Here is a 23,029-nt window from a genome sequence, read left to right on the forward strand (position 1 = left end):
CCAACTCCTAGCTGAAGGTCAAACTCACAGGCAATTTACAAAACTAATGCTAAATTGGAGCTAAATGGAGATCTAGAATTGGATGAAACCGTAACAATTATCTGCTTCTATTATCATAAGGTCTTTCTACATCCAGTGCTGATAACTGGGCTCCAAAAACACACTCAGAATGAGTATCAGATTGAATGAATGTGCCTTTGTTACTAGCTCACTATGAAAAATGTGGCCAAACACACCAACAATATTGTCATGTGTCTGCACAAAATCGTTTATGTAGTATTTCATTACACATATGTCACCCAACCTCTAGGAAGATATTTTGGTGTGGTTGGGGGGGGCGGGGCAAAAGAATTGGAAGACACAAAGATTAAGTCACTTTTGTAGATTCCATCTGATTCACAAATACTGACAGGTCTGCACAGCAGTAAAGTGAATAAAGAAAAAGCTATGTTCTTGGAAATGAGTATAACTACTTGAAAACACCTCTGAAATAAAGCTTATGTTTGAAGCTCATCATTTGAAATACGGTTTTCTTCCAGTTTCTGTTAAAATCAATTTGCTGTTAGTTTAGAACAAGCAGGTTTTTAAAGGTCCTGACCCCTGCGGTTGACTAACAAAAAAAAACATCTACAGGATATGGTCTCAACCGTCCCATTCTCCCCAAAGTTATTTTTCAAAGCTTCACGGTGCTAGTAGAGGCACAACTACCGTGTACAAAAGATTTGAATATAACCACAGAAATTACATTATTAAAAAAACCCGCATCCATGCTTACAAGAAGAGATCTGGGAAAGCACACTTCCAAATGCTATTCTGGGAATCTCCGTTTCCTGCTGCAATGTTTCCAAGAAACTGGAGGCTACAACGAAGAGCTGAAAAAACCCCAGAAAATATATTAACAGGAATTCAAAGAAACACTAATAAATTTCATATAAATGACAACGTTATATAATGTTTTCAACACTATAGCTATACACTACAGAATCCATCTCAATTAAGCATTGGGTGCAGTATTTCACTATTACTGTACATAAATATTTGTTTTCTCTTCTAATGCAAATAATTCTACAAAGTATTCTGGAATTATACCCAAAACAAATAAATTTTCTTCCTCAGTTTGACTTATATGAATATCAAATATTGGTTACTAGTGATTACAAGAACTAATTGACTCTGCCAAGGTTTAAGACAGATTGAAATCAATGAAAGCTGGGAGCTACAATTAGCACAAACTGAAGCAGACCCATGCTGAACCAGTGGCTGCCACACGGCAGTGGCCATTTTCCCTCTTCTGGATCTGAGGCGGCTTTCTTCCTCATATTAAATTAACGCAAACAGGCCGCCTGTCATCACCTGAACTCTGCAAGAGCAGCTCTGCCTGCTACTAAGAGAGCTCCCCAGGCACCCTCCCCAAGCTGGCCAGAGACGTCTTGAAAATTTTGGTGCAGCAGGTAGAGCCAAAGCAAGAGAACTGAATCTGTTCCCTCGCTATCCACATTAAATTCTATTTAGCTGGACAAATCATTATATAATATGATGATGCGCTCAATACTTCCTGATTTCTATCCCAGAAAAATTAAAGCCAGTACTCCAAGTAACTTGGCCTCCAATTTTAACACTGAATTTAATATGGCAGATTTCTACTATTGCTACAAAGGATTTATTCCAGCCTCCTCTCAATACAGACTTAAAATATGGGGAAGATGATATTTCATCATACAAGTTAATATCCTAGAGCCTGCCAAAAGATGTAAATTCATGAAAAACAAAAGCCTGAACCCACAGATCTCACAAAATTAAAACACTTTTTTTGGCCCTATTGACAGCTCTCAATAGCCTGGCCCTTATTAATAGGTTGGCAAAGAAACTTAAAATTAAATGTTAAAATGCAGTTTAACAGATATTACAAACTGCAGCCTATTACAGATGGAGGTGGCTGATATTGCCAGGTTCTGGAAATATAAAATTAGGTCTCTTTGAAAGGTGCTGTGCCAGCTGGCAGCCAGATTTCCTACAGAGGTCTGGGCATACGTCCTCTTGGGAACAAAAAGAAAGCAAGTCTAAAATGAGGTCACTTGAGCTTAGGGAATAGTAACATTTTTTCCATATATATTTTTTAAGTCCAAAATATATATGTCCTCTCCATAATGCATTTTGAATCATCTCCTCCATTATGCTTTAGTTCTTAAGATCTCTGTTCTCTCTCCCTGCACATCTGCACTTTTTTATTATTTTCTGCCCATCATTATGCTTCCGCTTCTCCCATACATCTGGTTCCCATCCTGCCGACTCAGAAATTTTCTGAAGGACAGCAAGCACGGGCACGCTACTTTTCTTGCGGATATTTTATGGAAATACTTCCCTGCTAGAAAACACTAACAAGGCAGTAAATCCTAGGAATAGGGTATTATTTCTCTTGGTGAACTCCTTACCTACTCTTTCTTTGAGAGAAAGATCTCTCAAAGAGACATGAGATTGGTTGATTATACTCCAATCTTTACCCGAAATTTGCTTGACTCTTTTCAGCTATCAGTTACACTTTGGTCGTTACAAGACTATGCTGTCAAAAAAAAAAAAACTACAGACTAGGAAAAAAAAAGTTAAAGATCTTCTAAAAGTTGCCATTCTTACTGTAACAATGATGAAATGCTATGAACACCTTTGCAGTACTATAATAAATATCTACAAATTCTCCATTAATCACACACTGGAGTCTTAACATTTGTGAAAGCAAGCAACACTGTCCCTGTTCAATCGTGATGTCCTGAACAAGCAAGAAGGATCCAGGAAAAGGTCATGATTCTGTGGATGTACCACAGAAAAAAACCAGTTTTATTTGTAATTGCTTGTTTTTAACCAGTAATGGTTAAGATTTTTCTTTTAATTAGAGGACACAAATCAATATATGGGCAAGCAGATAATCTGTGAGACAAAAGCAACGGTATCTATTCACAACTAAGCAAAAAAAGAAGATGTCTTGATAACGCAACATTTCCCCATGCAACATTTCCCCATGCAAGTGATGAATCTCAGCAATTCAAAAGAAAGATGTGATTCTACAAACACCTGAGGTAATTGAACTATGCCAGGAGAATGGATTACACACAACAGGACCTAGCTCACAATTCATGTGCTCTGTCACAACTATACTGCAACTGCTGCACTGCTTCTGCAGTGCCCGAACTCCTTTCCCCTACCAAAAAAAAAAAAAAATGTAATTCATATTATAAAAAAAAATAACTCGTTTCAGAGCACTTAGTGTGATGCCAGGTCAATGACATATGCCAAATATGGTTCATGTACTGGAGTGCGAACACTTATGTTTTGGCTTCTATGATCACGGATCTACCTTTGAGAAGCTGGGTCTGCTGGGAGCTGATGAGATTCACCTGACCAAGTGGGACAAGAGGGTCTTCACCAGCAAGCTGGACAGACTTGTATGGCGAGACCCCACCTGGAGTACTCCGTCCCGCTCTGGGGCCCTCAGTACAAGAAAGACATAGACCTGTCAGAGCAAGTCCAGAGGAGGGCCACGAAAATAATCAAAGGGCTGGAACACCTCTCCTATGAAGAAAGGCTGAGAGAGTTGGGGTTGTTTGGCCTGGAGAAGACTCCCTAGAGACCATATTGCAGACTTTCAGTATATAAAGGGCACTTAGAAGAATGACGGAGGGAGACTTTTTACCAGGGCCTGTAGGGTTGGAACAAGGGGCAACAGTTTTAAACTGAAAGAGGTTTAGATTGGATATAAGGAAGAAATTTTTTATGATGAGAGTGGTGAGACACTGGAATAGGTTGCCCAGAGAAGCTGTGGATGCCCCATCATTAGAAGTGTTCAAGGTCAGGTTGGATGGGGCTTTGAGCAACTTGGTTTAGTGGAAGATGTCCCTGCCCATGGCAGGCAGGTTGGATTAGATGATCTTTAAAGGCCCCTTCCAACCCAAACCACGCTATGATTCTATGTGCCATGTCCAGCAGTCACATATGGAAAGTCAATGATGAAGAGGGGCAAAAGTCAATGATGAAGAGGGGCAAAAGTCAATGATGAAGAGGGGCAAACAGCATTAAAAGTCATTATAGCACCACAACTATCTCGTCACAGCATGTCCTCTGAATTAGATCACAGTAGTATCTGCATGGTTATGCTTAAAAAAACCAAACACTCCCCCTCAAAACCCCACACGTACACCTGGTGATCCTGGATTATGCAAATGTCTCATATGCAGTGTTTCTCTCCAAAGATGATTCCAGACAAAATGTACTAGCCTAGCACCAAGTTACCAAGTTACAGTGAATTTTGATATGAGCATTGGAAATCTATACTTTGGTATTTATGCTTTAAAAAAGAAACCCCCCAAAAATCCAACTAGAGCTGTTAATTCACAGCAAGGTATGCATGTGTTAAAAAATGTAAATGCTACAATGAAAGCGAAGCATTGCATTCCCAACTATGGAAGTCTCTTCTTAGCATTCAATTTCCATGTTTTTGGTTTTTGTTTTACCTCTATTGGACTTGACTGCTGTAACATATGTTTCAACTATGCTTAGAAATCTGTAGAATACAGATACTGCTTTTCTCCCCTCCGACAATTTCATTGTCCTTACAGCAAAAGCAAGAAAATCTAGAAGCCGATTAAAACGGACTTCATTGCACAGTATACCAGCTGAAACCATTCTACCATCCATTCAGTAAGCCATGTAATTTCTGAAAAGGGGAAGGAAAAAAAAAGGAAAAGAAAGGAAAAAAGAAGACAAGAAGACTATTTCACTTTTTCCCTGAAAACTTACAGATCTTTATGAAGCTAAAAATAATTGTCAAGCACTCATGGTATTTGGGAAATACAATTATAAAAAAGTATGTCTTTTCCATAGGACTGATTTATTTAACAACTTAAGTCCACCCCCTAGCTTCTGATGTCTATAAGCACTGACTTTAACAAATAATTCTGTAGCTATCGGCACTGCTAAATTTTAATTTAGAAAATGTTACACTGTGTGTGGTCAACAAGACTATTTTTAACCTGATGGTCAACCACCGTGAAATTACATGTACTAAGATGTAACTTCTGATACACAGATCGACCCTAGAGCTGAAGAAATTTTTCCCCCCATTGAGATTTCAATGGTTCCTATAAAAGCAAGATGTTCTTTAGCAAATGCAAATACTCAGGTTACATGTTGCTTTCACAACCAGCCTGCAATGGGTTATGGAGAATTTTCTAGGTTCTACAAAAATAACCTCTTTATACAACAGGGCAACATGTACAAGGGGAAACAGTGACTCTTCTCCTAATGAATTTTGGTACCTAAATGTTTGTCTGCATGTAAACCGATCTTTTAGAGTCGCTCAGTGCCACCTATGCAAAAGGTAACGCAGCCGATATCACTTTATGGCCCTGCACGAGGATGGCTTAAATGCACTCCAGCAGTTCAGTATCTTTAAGATCACAGCTCCATTTGTTCCTTTCAGTCTCTTATGATCACACACTAACTGAATCAAGCTCTAGCACACACTTTTCATTTAACAATTATATTGCAAGTACTACCCAGATGGTCTGAAGAACACACGTGAAGCTTTCACAGGCCTGACCCTGCGCCATGCTCCTCATGAAGACATAATTTCACACAGTGTCATTTGCAGAATCAGATTGTGTGTTAGATGAAAACTTAAATCCTTGAAGTTATTAGGGCAAAGATTTTAAGCATTATGATTTAAAAATGTCATACAATGTTTCCTTCTGCTCCACAAGGTTAGGTGACAATATTTCCAAAACATTTATTAAAGTCCCAGGACTAAAGTTAGAAGACTTTATTGCTGGTAAGCCTCCATCAACAATATTAACTGCAATTTCTCCCGCCCAGTATCTTTCCTGATTAGATTGCAACACACAACCATTATGTTATTATGCAACATATTTTGCTGTAGTGTATTTAAATGTTTATATTCATACACATTTTTACGTCTTCCTTACAGAACATGATTTTTTTTTCCTGGTGGATAATTAGACTTGACTTTCAAATTCCTACTACAATTCCTCTAGCCAAGAATAGGAGCCCGTGAACTTGCTCACCAATCACTTTGAAAAACCGTGACCTCAGCTGCAGAGGCTTACAAGAGTCATAAGATATTTCCATTCTTTTTATTTGGGGCAGACAGCACAGAGATAGTTCTAAGTACAATCCTTTGCCTTTACTGAAGTTACATAGAGATATAAAATAAATCCAACCAGAACATGTATGAAGCTGTACAACGTCACTTGCTAGACTGCAAACATAAGGCTAGCAAACTTGCATATCTCTCCTTAATGCTTTGCTAACCGTTAACTATGCCTGAAACATATAGCTGGTGTGCCCCCTCTACACTGGGGGCATGGACAAAGGTTTACAACTACTTAAACTGAATCACAGCCTCCCGACAGCCTGTACACCTTTTAAGTCGCTTGTGAGCTTTGCAAATCTAAATTGTGGACTGTGAGCCGTAACACAGACCACATCTTTGGTTGTTTGTAAACAATGGCAGAATGTTTTGTGATATATTGCCATCCCTGGAAAAATAAACCTTCAACTCATCATAAGGTGTAGACCTCTATTTCTATAAAATGTTAGTTTCCCCCACTATCATCCGGTCATTGACTTGTTTCCTTGTGGCTGCAAGTTAAAGCAACTTCCAGTCATAAAAAGAGTTATTTGCCTCTTCACCACCATGAATCATACCACAAATACTGATGAAAATGTATTTTCCTTGGAAAACAGTCTGTCTAGACTACTCAAATTGAATGTACAATACATATATGGGCTCTGTCATTTAAAGTTATTAAAATAGTGCTTAGTATTTTATTTCTGTAAATAAAATGAACGTCTAGCTACCGATTATATTTCCACCTTGATCATACTGCACTTGCTGCAGTGCAAACTAGTAACCCATTTTTACCATCTGTGGAATACTAAGAATGTTGTGTTTAATAAGTTTCTGTTCCCACTCCTCATCTCCTCCACCTCCAAAAGAAAGTAACACACACTATTTTTTTTTCTTTCCCTTCAGAAATGCCAACTTTAATATTAACAAGAACATTATGTGCGGTGACTGGACAACCATTCCGTCCTTGGAAGATAAACGTCTAGGCAAAATATCAACGCTTTGTTCTCACTAAAAAGGAGAATTTGACTCAAAGAGAAGAAAAATCCCCACGACGCTATTAAAAATATGGAGTTACAAGTGAATTAGAAGGGAGCTGGAAGAAACCATCAGAGCACTCCGATGCAAATTAAGTTCTAATAAGATCTCATAATGGTAGATTCAAAAAAATTTATTTGTGCATTTACTAGGAAAAGAGTCAGTTTGACAGCCCGCTGCCTGACATGAGATAAGTTTCATACTGGTTCTGATTCATACAGCATTAGCAATGCTTATTAAATACAGTAACATGACCATTCTCCTTATCTTCTGGTATTTTAATTGCATCGTTTTATTTTTAGAAAGTAAACATCATAAGTGTGTTCATTTCTTTAACAAATTATCTATTAAAGTCTAAAGGCATAATAAATGGGACTCCTATTATATCCCCACAAGTAGCAAAAACACATGCTTGAGATTACTCTCCGATGTGAAGTAAAACACGTGTAAGTGCTTGCAGACTTGGGAACTGCATTTATAAGCTTCCTGCATGCGTTAGGATGTAAAATCTTTTTCTTGAATCAACCTAAAAGTTGAGCCTAAATCTAACAGACAATGTCTCTTTAAAGACCCTGCTCTAGCAAAATCAGCAAGTTTGAAGTACTGGGGAGTCTCAACCTGGACTTAAACCATGCCAGGAAACCAAGAAAAATAACAAAAAGGACTGGCCACCCACTATGCGTTATTCGTGGTATCTAACCATATGACACACTACTACATGATACCTTGTACAGGTCTTAAAAAAAAAAAAAAAGAAAAAAGAAAACTATTAACATGTAAAATACTAACCAAGGTTATGAGCAAATTTCTCCAATTATTTTTGATGGCATATTGTGGCTGTTGTTTCATTTAAACCAAAGTTTCCACTGAAGTGCTTATATTTTCCCTAGAAAAACTAAATTATCTTTTTCTGTAAGTCTGTGGAAAGGATATCAGACTTTTTTTCCCCCTCCCTTGGACCATTTATGTTCTGTATCTGGCTAATAATGGATCATGGTCCTTTTGCAATAGACAGAGATCAACAAGTAAACTTACATTTAGTATTTTTACTTGCATATCCACATTAATATACAGCAACAGTTTTAGCATCCATGTTTTTGGGCATTACCATTTTTTTGTATTGCTTTTTTTTTATATCTATAAAGGCTGCTTGCCTCTTCTCACTGGCTTGTTACAGTCCCTTCCGTATCACACATGATGTATGTCCGTAGGATGGGAGAAAGGGAAAGACCTTGATGTCTCCTGGTACAAATTTTGTAACTTTTCCTTTCTACACTGGCAATATTACCTAAAATTCTCACTGAAAAGTGAAGGATAGGCATGAGGCATTTCTCTCCCAGCCCAAACCTGCTAGCAAAAAGAATACTGCAGAATGGAAAGAAAGTTACAGATAGCCCCCTCCTTTTCTGTCAGAACAATGCTCATGTAACTGGAGAGTCTGGAAGTTGTGTCATGGCAATGATAATCAAAAGGTTAGAAGAATGCCATGGTGAACTTTCACATAATTGTAACTACTTGGATTTTGTTCCAAACAGGCAACAGTTTACCCGAAGACAAGCAGATGCCTCACATTATTCTCTTCACCTGGATATTCTTCCAGTTCCTTTCCACCCTCTTCCAACTTCACTTTCCCTGGAGGAAGAACTATAGCACTCTTGGGCCTCCTTGGGAGGCTCTTTAGTAGGGTCATCTCCTCTCAGTACTCGTAAAAACAGCTAAGCTTCTTCTCCCTATATTAAATTTAGGATGCTCTGTCTTTAGGAAGCTCTCTGCATTAAAATTCTTCCCTCCTTGATCTTACAATCCTGATGCCCCTGCTGGGAAAAACAAGAACAACCTAGACCTGGTCATAACCCGTAAGAACATAACATAATCTTTACAATTATTTATCCTTTATCTCTTCTCCTCCATAAGACAGGGAAGAAGCATGTGACCTGCACTATGTCCATCATTGCCAATAACCATAGGATCTATTACGGACAGTAAATAATTGGCTAACCCGATTGATACCTGCCCTTTTCTGGCCAAAGTCTAGCAGCAGGTTATGAGATAAAGACTGGTTCCTCTTCCTGCCTTTGATGTAGAGGGAAGCTAGAAACAGCCACCGAGCAGCTGCTGCGAGTTAAGGTGATCAGAATTATGATGGCCCTGCTCACACCAGAGCTGCCCTGTGCAGCTGCCGATTCAGCACACAATGTCAGAGCAAAGTAAAAACTCCACGGCCTTTAACAGTGAAAGAAAAAGGCAGGCAACAAATTCTCCATCCATAATAGAACAGAAAATTTTTTTCCCCACACCTTTACAGTCAACCAATGGTGAGCATCTTAAACCCACAGATATTTCTGCAAGTTTTGATTCACATATACTTATGTAGACTAGAAACCTGCCTCGTTATGAATCTTGCTGACACTATTTGCTGGTAGGGTAGGGGACAGTAAAGAGCAAGGAAGGAAGGAAGGAAGGAAAGGGCTTAGAGAACACTGTATTTAAAGGTCCACAGAAATATAGGTATTACTGTTCATTTCAAGCCTCAACCAAAGTAACCAGAAACCATTCTAATTAAATAGACATCAGCAAACTCCCATTTCCTTTGTGCTCCAAGTGGATATCAGTCCACATTATAAAACCACTATGCATGTGTCGTAAATCAGCAACATCTTGGCAGACTGTACTAGAAAGCCTCCAAATTGCAGGAGCAAGAAAAAACCCAAAACAGCTATACACACTGCCTAAATGCAGTATCAGCAACTAGAAAAAGTAACCCTACAAGGCAGCCCATTGATCTACTAATAGTTACAACTTAGGGATATTAGCTCAGGTTAGTCTCTCTCCTAGAAGGAGAAGACTGATTTATATTGAGTTCGAGACAGTCACTGCCTCTGTGTCCCAGTACAGCAATCAAAAAATTTTTGTGTATTATGGAAAAGACAGTTTTGAACATCAGTGCAACAAACACCGAACTGTTGGAAAGCACCAGCTTTTTTATCACTTTTTCAAAGTCTGCTTCCAATGCCAATGCCATCAACAGCATCATACAGGTGAACCTCGCTAGGCAGGATCTGGTCTCTACTTCAGACTATACCTCAACAAGCCGCTGCAATAATACACTTTTATACTCAGTAATACACTTTTAAGTTCACAGTAAATAAAGTAATTTACTTAGCACAGCTTAAATCAGTCAGTCACTGCAGAAGCAATAGGACTCAAGTAGGGAATAAAGCCCAAGGTAGGAAAAAAGAATACTATCAAGAACCACTGGCTTCAAACTTGATAGGACATTTTGACCAGAGTTAGGAAAAGGTTTTTAAATAAGAGGGGAGTGTAACAATCTTCCATAGGACTACCAAGGGGTAAACAGAGAAAGCTGGAGCTTACTGTATTCAGACACAAGATCGTACACTTGCCTGTGGTATCAAGGGTCTAGTAATGATGATGCAGGCCCTCCTCAAGCTTTTATTCTCAAGTTGGAAGCCCCACTACTACCCGCCTCTCCCCTTTTTTCCCCACATTAACATAAGAATATGTTGCATTTAAATAGCACCCCTGGTCCTAAAGCTGCCCTTCTTCAATGGATCTGAACTTGATCTCCTCAAATCTCATTCCACTCCAGATGTTATGAAATGAGAAAAAGAAATTAAGGCATGTATAAAGTTTCCGTATTAATACCAGAAGTCACAGCCAAGCCGCGTGCGCAAACACAGATGTGTCAGGGTGAAAACAATAGTTAACACTGGCGTTTACGCAAAACGACAGCTACTGCTGTATTACATAAATATAGTTTACTGTACTAGCCATGCAGGGCACAGTTACGAAAAAACCAACCCCTCCAGGAGAAAGGCAGCAGTGCACAGTTAGTTGTGCCTGTATGTACCGCACAAGATTCAAAGTGTGAGAGTCTCAATACATGGGGCAAGAGTAACCACTGCGGACAGGGGCAATATGACACACACAACAGCTAAAGAGAAATCAGTGGTTGCAAACTCAGGACAATTCATCGGTTTGACTCGCCTTAGTCCAGGTTTGGCTCTTTTCCTTCTGGGGACAGCTGAAAGAGGTGTAAGAGCTGGCTCCCCATTTTGCAGTTTCTGAAAAAAGGCCAAAGAACAAAGTCCTGGAACAAAGACCTGGAACAAAGCCCACCCAAACCAGAGTCTTTCCACAGCCTTCAATGGATTTTGGACCAAACTGTGAGGACCAAGAGAACCTTCTCATCCACAGAAGATGGCATCAGGTTGACATACCTAGGGTTAAGCTTGCATGGCTGTAATCCTTGCCGTAGATGTTATGAAGACAGACAGTTCAAAAAGCTATGGCAATATTCACCAAAACACAGCACAGACAGAGCAGTTGTAAAGTTAAAACCAGGGCAGGACTGAAGTATTTTTACACCTGGTAACTTACCATCACCCGGAAGCAAGAATGCCTAAGTCCTGTCTATACCATTAACTAGCAAAGGGGCAACTGTCTAATGTTAGAAAACCTCGTACTTGCTTCCTAGCATAGATGTTTCCGCAAGATGCTCAGTCACCTTTCAAAAGCACTCAGACTCACTTTCAAATAATAATTAAAAAAAAACTAAAAAAAACTAACGAGCTAAACACAAAGGAACAAAAAACCCCAAACAACCCCAAATGGTACCAAGAGAACAAACCAATAACTTAAAACTTTCCTTTCTGGTAAAGTAGTAAAATGCTCTGAGCTATAATAATTAGGGGATAGCAAAACTCAAAAAAACACAGGATTTTCTTAAGCTATGGAAACATGAAACCAAAATCCCAATACAAGTGCAAATAGCAGTTTACTTCTACCAGATAGTATATCAACTGATTGTTAGGGCATACACTCTGCAAATGCTACAAAGACCATGAAAATCCCAGTATTATTTTTACAGATTGGAAAAACACAAAGGCCAAAAACAACACCAATAACTCAAATAAAAAACTCATGCTTATGTTTACATAAAAGTTTGATGAGTATAATATATTCGTCACACTCCCACAATTATTCCCCGAAAATACTATAAATATTATTTTGACAATGTAATTATAGTTTTTACTTTAACAGTGGCATCAAAGTACTGGCACCAATCCCCCATACAAAAAGCCTAGACAGACAAAGCAAAGATCACACATGGAAACCAGCAACTCTTAAGATCAGGGCTGTCCCTTATTTATATGACTAAAAATAGTCTGTTTAAATTAGCATCTGGTTTATTTAAAGCTGTATAACATAAGCAGTTTAATTATGCTAACAGTACGGAAAAGGACACCCCCCCTCCCCCCCCGCCCAAAAAAATAAATGGAGGTGAAGATTTTTAAATTCTCTTTTCCTCCAAGCAACTGAGGCATGCTCCTTTCATGTTCGTTTTTGGGAATTAACCCTAAACCTAACTGTGGGTCCATTCAGGAACCAAAACCTCTCACTTGAAAGAAAAGCTAATATGAATATGAACTTAAATTGACAAATGTCACCTATTAACATTTCATGATGTTTTGACTCTGTATGACAAGTACAATGGTTCAAGCTTTATAACCACTTACTCTCTCATTCCACATAAATCAGCACATAACATGACTCACACAATAAATGTGCAGCGTAATAATTTACAGTATTTGCTCACAAAAAAACCAAAAACAAACCAACAACAACAACACAACACAAAACCCCAATGAAACAGTTTGCCTCCTCCTCCAGAGATAAATATAGAGGGCAGTGATGTGGGAAGAGAGGAAGGATTAACTTTCCTTCCTTAGTCCTGTCGGTTTAAATTTAGTAGCCATTGTATCCTGGAGACTCTCAAACACAACTTAAAAGTTACATCTTCTCCAACTGTAGTCACATTACAATCAAATCCATATAACCAAGCCTGCGTGGAGACACTTGTTGTTCAGACAGCAAAAAAGACCTCTGTTTATAGGCAATAAAACTTAGCAATGGTTTCCCAAATGCATTGGGTGAGCACTGGATATTCGCTCTGCTATGATGTCTGTCTAGTAAAAATTTACTGTTCCATCACACTTTCCAGGCATATTTTAAAATATTTATTTTTCATATATAAAAAAGAAGCAGTAATTTGGAAATTAAACCATTCAGTGCAACATGATTAAAGAACTACAAAAAGCAGTGAAAGCAGAAAGCAAATTTTTTAAAGAATAAAACATGAAAGATACTGAACAGGAAATAGAAGCACAACAGATAAGAGACAATCTTGGTCAATACTGGCATTTGTTAAAGAATATTTAGGTTCCATAGTTGACCATTCTGTTTCTCTTTCCTGTTAATTTAAAATACACTGCTGAATGACCAGCCATTCCAAATGATAAAGTACAGAAAAAAAGTAAGTATCAAAAATAGTCCATAGATAGTTAGACTCCTAGGCCAGTACATAAGCCCTAAATGCCTGATTTTCAAGCTAACTGGTTCTGCAAAGGCACCACTCAGATGCATTCTGAAAAGGTCTCATTTTCCTATTGCCAAGTTATAATCTTCTTAATGGGACCAAAAGTAACAGTACTACTGTTGCCATTGCCTTCTAGGGGAAGAAAATAAAAAAATAGACAGATAAATAAATATTGACAAGAATCAGGAAATGATTAAGGACACATGGCTGCCCATTTAAAAAAAGAATAAAGGAAAATCAATTTAGTGTTCTTTGGTAGGTTTGAGAACGTCACCTTCCCCTGCTTTTCCATACCCTCAAAATTAGCCAGTCTTGGTTTTCCAGTCCAATTCCAATTTGCAAATGGTTGAGTGCAGAACTAGGAACAGGTCAGAGCAAAGAAACATCTTATGTTTCGTTTCACTGAGTGAGGACAGAACTGAAAGGTTTATTTCTCCTAGCCTCTCTCGAGGAAGTACAAATCACTTGAATCATTTAACTGGTATTCATTAATTTTTATTTTCAGGAATACTTTTGCAAACTTAACAACTCAAAGCTCCCCGTTTTACTCAGATTCTTCTTCAGGAAAACAAAAACATTTGATTAAATATCTCCTTTTCTGTAAACCCTTGAAAATTACTTTGAATTAACAACTTTTTAGAAAGGACAAGCTACCCAATGCAGCTCTGATCTCTTCCTCATTTCTTTTCAGGGATCTCTCACAACAAAATGTCAATATGATTTTCTAGTACTACATGAATTCCTGCATCTTACGATTCAGTGGCTTTTTAACATAGCATGTCTTCACCTTCAAGAGTTTACAAAGAAATCAAGTATCCTTCTTTGCTCAATCGTGTGATGTTCTCCTTCTGCAAGACCCCAGGAGAAAGTTTTTGTCTTGTTATTTCATCAAAGATGAAATGCTTCCATCCCATCTGGCTTTTGCAAGAAATAGTAGCTCTGGAAGCTATATATAGCCTGGGTTCCTTACCTCTTATTTTTGAAGCACACACACCCTTATGCTTTTTTTTTTAAATCTCTATGAAGGAGCGATGCTGTTTTTTATTTTTACAGAGTTCTGAATTCCAAGGTTACTTATTGCCATTTCTTCTTCTTTCTTCTCTTCCATACTGATAGACTACAAAGTACTTTCCAACGCACTTTCTTCCTAGATCACGATCAACCCATAAGGCAGCAATGGGTCAAGAGCAATTGTTTTTTCATTAACTAAAAGAAAATAAGCATGATAGCTAATCAGGTCCAAATCAGTTTGAGTACTTAAAGAACAGTGACTGAAGCTGAACCCGAGTTATTATTAAGGCTGCCGGCAGGCTTTCTCCTTTTCTGCTCAAAGCAAGAAACATGTCTTTATAGCTCCCTTATAAGTACATGGCATTTGGAGTATTTTAAAAATGTTTAAAACAAGATATTCCATATTTTCCCACACATCCTCCCTCAAGAAAGGACGTGTGAACAGGTGTTAGACATATGATATTCATGTTGCTGAACATCCTACCAGAAAATGCTCAAGTTACTGTAATAACGTCAGTATTAAAAAAATCTACATAGAGTCATCTTTCATCACTGCTTTTAAAGGAATGTTTTAAGTTCTGTTCTGAATAGAGTATCTGTAGCAGTTTAACTACACCTGAACACTTTTCAGAACATTGGAAGCAAAGTCAAATTCCTCTTCGAGGATTCAAGCTTATCATCCACTATAATGTATCCAACGTTTCTGGAATTCATAACATTAAGAGCAGCAAAAGACCTAAACATTTGTACAACAATTAGCATATCTGGACTCTGATTTTGACTGAGATCTCCAGGAGTACCCATGACATTAATGTATGCTGTTCATATTCTCCCATTAACGCATGTTTATGCGGCTTACCCTGGTTGGTTAAAACCCCTAAAAACTTAAGAGGCATGGCATCAGCACAGCATAACAATGACAATACCTGCACTACTTGGTTTAAAACTAGTTTGAGTGTCACCAGCATCCTGGAACTGGGGAATACTAGCACCTCTCTCAGGCACACACAAACAGCACAGTATTCCTCTGTGGCTGATACCGTGCAGTTGCACTCAGTTCTGCTCAGAGAGGACAATCAACTCATTCAGAGAACTTGCACAACAAATTGTCCCACACAGGGCAGCTATCAGGCACTCAATGCCTTTTCATCCTAGAGGAAAGAAAAGTATTTTGGCAGATAAATACTTTTTAAGCAATTATGTTGGAATTCAAAGCACATTCTTCCACATCGGCAATATTTTGAAGCGGTGAAAGGTTTGAGAAGATCTATTTACAAACAAAAAGATTAAAGCTCCTTCTGTCCAGGATGGGGTGGGGGTAGGAATCAATGAAAGGATCAAATGGGACACAGCCTATTGAACATAAGCTTGCTTCAAAACAGGCACGCCCTCACTGCAATTTATTAAGGAGAAACAAAGCTATTTTTTCCAGATTTCAGAGATGAATCCTAAATCCAGATCTCACACTCTGGAATCTAAAGATCCATCATCTTGACAAACCTCAACACACCTTCCCAAAGGTCTGCTAGATTCTGCTGGACAGCTTAAGATTTGCCATAGGAAAAAGGAAAAAAAAAAAACCAACCCCACAACCAAACCAAGACACATGCTATGAAGTGAAGGAGATTTTTCTACTTGGGCTTCTGACAAGGATACTTCCTATGTCTGCTGCAATCCCTAACATACTGAACTACTTCTTAGCTCTTAAGAGATCTGGGTCTGCTTTAAGTTCAGTTAAAGTTCATCTGGCAGCTTCATCAGCCTGTTCCTCTCACAAGTGTTCTTGGTCTTTATACCCACAGCAGGAAAAAAAACCTAACTTGCGACGATAAGGCTTTTTTTTTTTTTTTTTTAATTTAAAAAATAACTAAAACAAAAGGGATGTGGAAAGGGTACTATGAAATTTCCATTAAATCTATATTCTGCAGAGACTTAATTTTTTCCCTAAGACTCAAGGTAAAAATTTGAGTATCTTATTAGCTATTTGTTGGAAGACTGTGGTCTCAAATCAGTTAACAAAGAAATGTAATGGACCTTCTTGCGTGCAGCATTTCCGCATGAGTAGGTACAGTTCCTGCATCTTCAATCCCTATTCAAATTAATTCTGAACTGGGGAGAGGGGCGCAGCATTTGTCATCTTCTCTGTCTTCCCAGCAGGAAGATCCGAGCTCTGTAACCTAAAAGGCTAAGTACTTCCTTACACAATCACCCACTTCCTAGACTTTCAGCATGTATAGTTTTAAGAACACTGAGGTGAAGTCCAGTTTTCAGATACTGTCCAAGAAGTACAGCACTTGAATTTTTCTCTACTTGACTGGGAAGTTCTATCTCTTGCAGAGAGGAGGGAGGACTGCTGGAGCAATAAGAAAACAGAGCACATGTACAAGTATGTGGGACTTATCTGACACAAATCAGCCCTGACACTGGGCAGAAGAGCTACAAATTGTTAAACACTTGTTAAGCATCATTGCCCATCAACCCCCTGCACTCATCTAGCTGTTGGCTTTCACTGTGCAACTCCTTAGAGCAGGCTCCCTTCCCTAAGAACTACAGAATATAAATTACTCAAGACAAATTACTACTATGTATTGTAAGCAATTATAAGAAGAGAAACTGGGCTGTGGAATGCAACTAAAACTAACTTGGGAAGTAAGAAGGGAGGAAGAGTGGGGACAAACAGCAATCTTCAGCAACACCATACGGGAAAGACCTAAAAATGTTCTTTTAATATATGTATTAAAAAGAAAGAAGATTATTATTACAGGGATGGCTGGCTTGCAGGTGGGGTTGGACAATCTTTATATGCCATATGTATGAATGAACTAGTTATTTTTAAACCTATCTGAAGCCTTAAAGAGCTATTCCAGGACAGACAGACTAACTCACCTTCAGGTTTTCTGGTCTTAGCGGCATATCATATATTCAGAACAACAGCTTTTTCCACAGCTGGCTGGGACAAGTACATTACAAGCATACAGGAACTCATCTAACTTTTTATAGAAAGGAAAAAAAAGAAAGAGAGAGAGATGCTGAAAACTTGCAGTAGAGTTGTTTCAGTAAATATACTGAAGTGAGGAGCCAAATTAACCATGAATATAACACTTGAGCCTAAGATAAACTATTTTAAAAAGTATTTCTCCTAGCAGAGGAGATGCAAAGGAGTCTGGATTTAATTGAGTTAATCTTAGCAACAGTTTTTAATCACACCACTTTGCACAGCACCTCCTTTTTGGCTGCTTCGATCACTAATATATTGTTAGAACAGGCAGTTTGTCCCCTCCCTTAGAACCACTACACTAGTCACAGTAGTGGCCAGAGAATATATACTTTATTTCATATCTGGTTTTATCCATTATGAATTGTACTACACTGAACTCTCCTACAAAAATTACCACACCACTCAAAGACTTACCAGTCTTAACAATTACCAACAGATAAAAGAGTGAAAACATACCACAGATCAGGTTAAAATAAGTCCGCATGAAGAATTTTCAATCTCTCTTCTTCATAAATGTAATAATGTTGGAAATTCAAATTTATTTAGCCTACAATGACTTGCTCCGGGAATTTTTCACAGGGACATGAACTGAAACATTAGTGTTGTTCACTGTGCAATACAACATTACCTCTTTATCCTTGTATTTTGTTTCTGTGGAAGCAACACGAAGGTATTTAAAATACCTTAAGGATATAAACAGGCACCAATAGGGATCATCAAATCCAAGCAGCCATTTAAAGGAGGAAACGGGAAACATATCCAAATGAACAACTTGAAATACTTTGTTTAATACCTAATTATCTGCTAGAACAAAATACACATGCTACTCTAGCCCTGTGACCCAGTTTCCTATATGAAATATGAGGAGGAGAATCATGAAGCAGAAATATAGTTAATGAACACAGTAATATTTACTAATTTCATGGCGTTTTTTTGTTTCAACAGTGCTACCCAAGTCCAATTTAGTAATTTGCCTCACTTTTGAAAGTACGACTAATAATCCACAGTTGAATGTAACTGTTAACTTCTGAGGTATACCCTGTAGAAGGAGCTGGTGCTCTAGGCACTAGCTTAATTTTCACTTAGAACAAAGCTCATCAGATCACTCAGCAAGGAATTAGCAACAATTGCTTGTCGGTAATTTTTTTTTTTTGGTACTAACGTAAATGGAATACCTACGTCATGCTCATCACAGATGTCTCCCAATGAGATCAATACTACATATAGCATCAAATGAACCATCTATCCTGGGTCAATACATCAAATTTTAGCTACAACTCAAACTCATTGTTGAACGGCCACGTAGAGTAACAGTCACAAAACACTTTTTATTGAAATACTGTTAAAAACTTTCTGGTCAATGCCCCCCTTCATTTTCAATGGTGATAAAAAGAAATTTTACAACACCCTCTGGGTAGGAAAAGGAGTCTGAAGCAGTTAATCAAATTACTGGGTTCCACCCCTTCCTTTCTTTTTTGCTGATGACATTCACGGATGCTTTTTCAGATCCCAGCATCAGGAGAACAGCACACATGCATATGATAACCCATCAAGGAGGGGTCAGCAACCACAAGACTGCAGGGGAAACCTCAGGCCACACATGTAACCAACAACGGGTACATTCTGCTCATTCTCCTGCAGATGCTGGGAGGCACCACTGAATGGTGGTATTCTCACACCGCAATTCCTGATGCTTTGAATAAGTTGAAGGTGGGAAGTCGACTTCCCCAGGACAGCCTTTGGAGCCTACTGCTGTCAAGGACCCTAGCAGGAACAATGTCAGGCTGGACAAAACCAGCATTGTAGTTCCCATCGCTTTTCCTTTTCTCTTGCTTCTCTATGAAGGGGTTCATAACTGTGAGGCAGGACATTCTTGCCCTCCATGCCTTTTCCCAGTCCTCCCTGCCTGACCCTGTGACACGACTTGAGAGTCACTCCTGGGTGCTGTCAGTTCCTCCTCTTAATGGTCACTGAGCAAGCCCTCTTCTTGCCACCCACAGCATTTAGTTCTGGTCCTCCCACAATGAAGGGCTCTAGCATCACTGATCCTTCCCTGGAAGAAGGATTCAGCAACGGGTGAAGAAGTGAACATGGATTAAGCATAATACCGTCACATACCTGCAAGGCTTCATGTTGAGCCAAACATAGCAACAAAAGGAAAAACAGTATCCTGGACTTCACTGCTCTTTCCCAGCTTCATAAAGGTGTTTGAGGGTAAGTTACTGTATGACAGTAGTTTCACTTGCTTTCACAAAGTGATAGAAAAGCAGCAACAGGAACCCAGTAAAAACCTCATCCAAGTAAAGGGAGTGAAAAGAAATAAAAGTAGCACGAGAAACCAAATGTTCCCTACTCTCTGCAACCACAGATGGTAAAGACTGGGGTCCAATGCCCTGTATCAAGCTCCACATGCACACACAGTGAAACGCAGATTGTGAAGAGAATTACTGAAAATGCCTGAATATCCAGTGAAATAAGTTCGGTAGAAATCGGTAGCAATAACTGCCATTACGGAGGAAGGATACTCTAGTCAGATTTTGTCTTTACTGCATGAAAAGAAAAGAAAACACTAATCCATTACGGAAATGTGTACTTAGTTCTTGGCAGATATTACCCTGACTGGCCAGCAACCACAATACAGAAATGAAAATTAAAGAATAATTTTAAAAAGTCACAGCCAAAATTTGTTTCCTGGAATCAGATAAATTATTTCAAGTGTCATCAAAATAAAAAAGGAATATTTCTTCATTTCACTATGTTCACAGATCAAATAAAAAGACAGTAAAACAGCAGAACATATTTTGCATGGAGGTATTACAGGAACTTTTCCTTTTTGCAATTCAAATACTCTGGTTAATTTTAAAGAAGTTTCCACATATCTTTCCTTTAACAATCTACAGGGAACAGTTGAGGGAAAATACAATTGGACTAGACTTGGGGCGAGATTTTTTTCAAGCAGGATACAAGAAGGCCCCCCAATTCTTAATTGCAATTCAAGAAACAATTAAGTTTATTTGTGAAAAAAATGCATCAGTAAGGTGCCATCATATCACTACAAGACTTCCCACATAAAAAAATATAGTGCAGGCTATATATTTAACAAAATCCACAGCCTTACCAGTCAATAACAATTCTTCTTTGATTTGTATTCCATGAAGCAATTTGATCAAACGGACAGATGTAGAGATGAGACCCAAGTTCCTATCATTAAATTGGAAAAAAAAAAAAAACAAAAACACTTGATATGAAATACACTCAAATAAAGCAAAAAGGCTTTTCACTGAAGTCAACAGCAAGTCTTTAACATCTTCAGAAACTCTGAAATAAAAAGTAGTTTCTCCTACTTAACTGTGCCTGACTATCAGCAGCCACACTACTGCTATCAGAAGCCAAAGGAACAGGTTTACTGCATCAGCCTCCATATTAACAATTTTGGACACAGTACCTTCAGAGCTAAGTACCCTTTCCTCTCTTTTTGCTATTCTTCTACATCAGATGTTAAAAATTAGCAGGTTATTCCTGTAATTTAAACAGCTTTATTTGTGTAAAAACTTTACTTTGTTTGAAGTCCAAGTATTCAAGGAAAGTGTTAATGTACATTACTTAGCAATAAACCTCGAGGATTTTAAATACCAACAAATTGATTAGTGATGGCCATCAAATGAACAGGGCCAGTTCAAAGGGAAACATACAAAACTCTCAGAGGGAAGCAGGGAAGGTCAAGTAATCATTTATCCTTTCTCCAGTGAGAAGGAATCATAGGTAGAATCTCAGAAAGGTTTGGGTTGGAAAGGACCTTTAAAGATCATCTAGTCCAACCCAACTGCCATGGGCAGGGACAACTTCCACTAGACCAGGTAGCTGAAAGCCCCATCCAACCTGACCTTGAACATTTCCAGACATGGAAAAACATGGTGATAGTGAAGATAAACCAGTGAGGTGAAGCCATTTGGAATGAAAAATGCCAAAATAATACTACAGCCAAAGATCAGCAATCCTGGAGGTAGACAACATACATGCCAGGATGCGCATGCAACAGGAGTAAAAACCAAAAGTCAAAAAAAACAGTATAAGCAGTTTTCAGCTTTTAACTCATTTCTACTTTAGTAGTCAAGCTTTTTGAGAAGAGATCAGCCAAGACAGAGTGGCTGAAACTTCAGAACATGGCAATACCATCTCTACCAAACCTCCACACCCATGCATGAGTTACTTAAAAAATACCGTATCACTGCATGCGAATGCGGAATAATTGTCTTCTGCAGATGTCTTCTAGACAAACATATACTCCTTCTCATTAAGTTTTAACACGGAAGAGAAGCCAAAGATACATTTATGACTATATAATACACACATGCACACTGGTATACATACAATCTATTAAAATCAAAACATTTCCTATTCCTTCAGACCCCAAATTTCTTCACAGCACACAAATCAGAAAAACTGCTGTTCCTGGAAGGAACAAAGCTTCATATTCCCCAATAGTTTAAAAGCTGTTACACAATCCATGCGTTTACAATCTTTGCATTCTTTCCTAGAAATAACCAGTTTCGATTTTGATCAAAAAATTTGTATTTTGGGGTTTTTTTTTTAATATCTGAATGTTGCACACTTCAAAGCCACATCAAAGGCTCAAAAAAACATAATTTTCCTTCCATTCACAACTTTTGATCATTCAGGGCATTTAATTCCTAAACAAGTTGTGCATTTGCAACCGTTTAAAATCAACACAAACATATGGCTAATACACAGCTGGCTCAAAGCACCCAGTGCGGTATTAGAAGGAGCATAAATTCTTATGCTGCTAGAAAGCCAAAACAGTATCTGATGAGTGACCCACTGAGTCCTTCAGTTAGAAACGTGGCCAGAACTTTCTATCCACACAGGCCTTCCCCCTCCTGCAGTCTAAAGAAAAGTACAATTATTAGCATCCAGCTTCCTAAATGAGTAAGGCTATGCTAACTGCTTAGTGAGGGCAAATACACAGCACAAGTATAACCAGTGCAGAGCACATTTTTGTTCAGAAGCAGGTTGGGCATCTGAATTCCATTAAAAAGTAAAAATTATTTTTTACTTTCTGATGGAATTCAGATACCCATAACTAGGTTGTGTTTGTCATGCTACTGAAAAGGGCAATCCTACCAACTCTCAGCCATGCAGCTCTGTTTCCCCTGTTTTGTTAACATGAGTAACTATGGAGCTACAATAAGTTACAATAAGGAACCCAGTCTGGCTGAACATCCACCCAGCAAAAATTTATAAACAAGCATACAAATTTTCTGTCAGATCAGTTCCTTGACCCACAACGTGATCACGAGTGCTAGCACTGCCAGGAACAAAAAGGTAAGAGCCTGAACTTAGACCTACCTTATTCTAAAACTAATGCCTTCTACAAAAAGTCCTGCAACTTTTGTGGCATTAAGAAAATTCTGCCCCAACACAGAAG

The 23,029-nt window shown here is 38.4% G+C and overlaps 1 protein-coding gene across 1 annotated transcript in view; it reads right to left on the minus strand.

The window, feature by feature from the left end:
• ATXN10 (ataxin 10) overlaps positions 1–23,029 on the minus strand; it is a 99,395-nt gene that overhangs the window by 75,312 nt on the left and 1,054 nt on the right. The window contains exons 2-3 of the mRNA XM_009574517.1: positions 20,702–20,784; positions 776–872 (exon numbers count right to left, since the gene is read on the minus strand). Coding sequence (XP_009572812.1) covers positions 776–872; positions 20,702–20,784 — 180 coding nt within the window. The remainder of the gene's footprint in view (positions 1–775; positions 873–20,701; positions 20,785–23,029) is intronic.

Source organism: Fulmarus glacialis, unplaced genomic scaffold (genome assembly GCF_000690835.1).
Source record: "Fulmarus glacialis isolate BGI_N327 unplaced genomic scaffold, ASM69083v1 scaffold13160, whole genome shotgun sequence".
NCBI lineage: Eukaryota > Metazoa > Chordata > Aves > Procellariiformes > Procellariidae > Fulmarus > Fulmarus glacialis.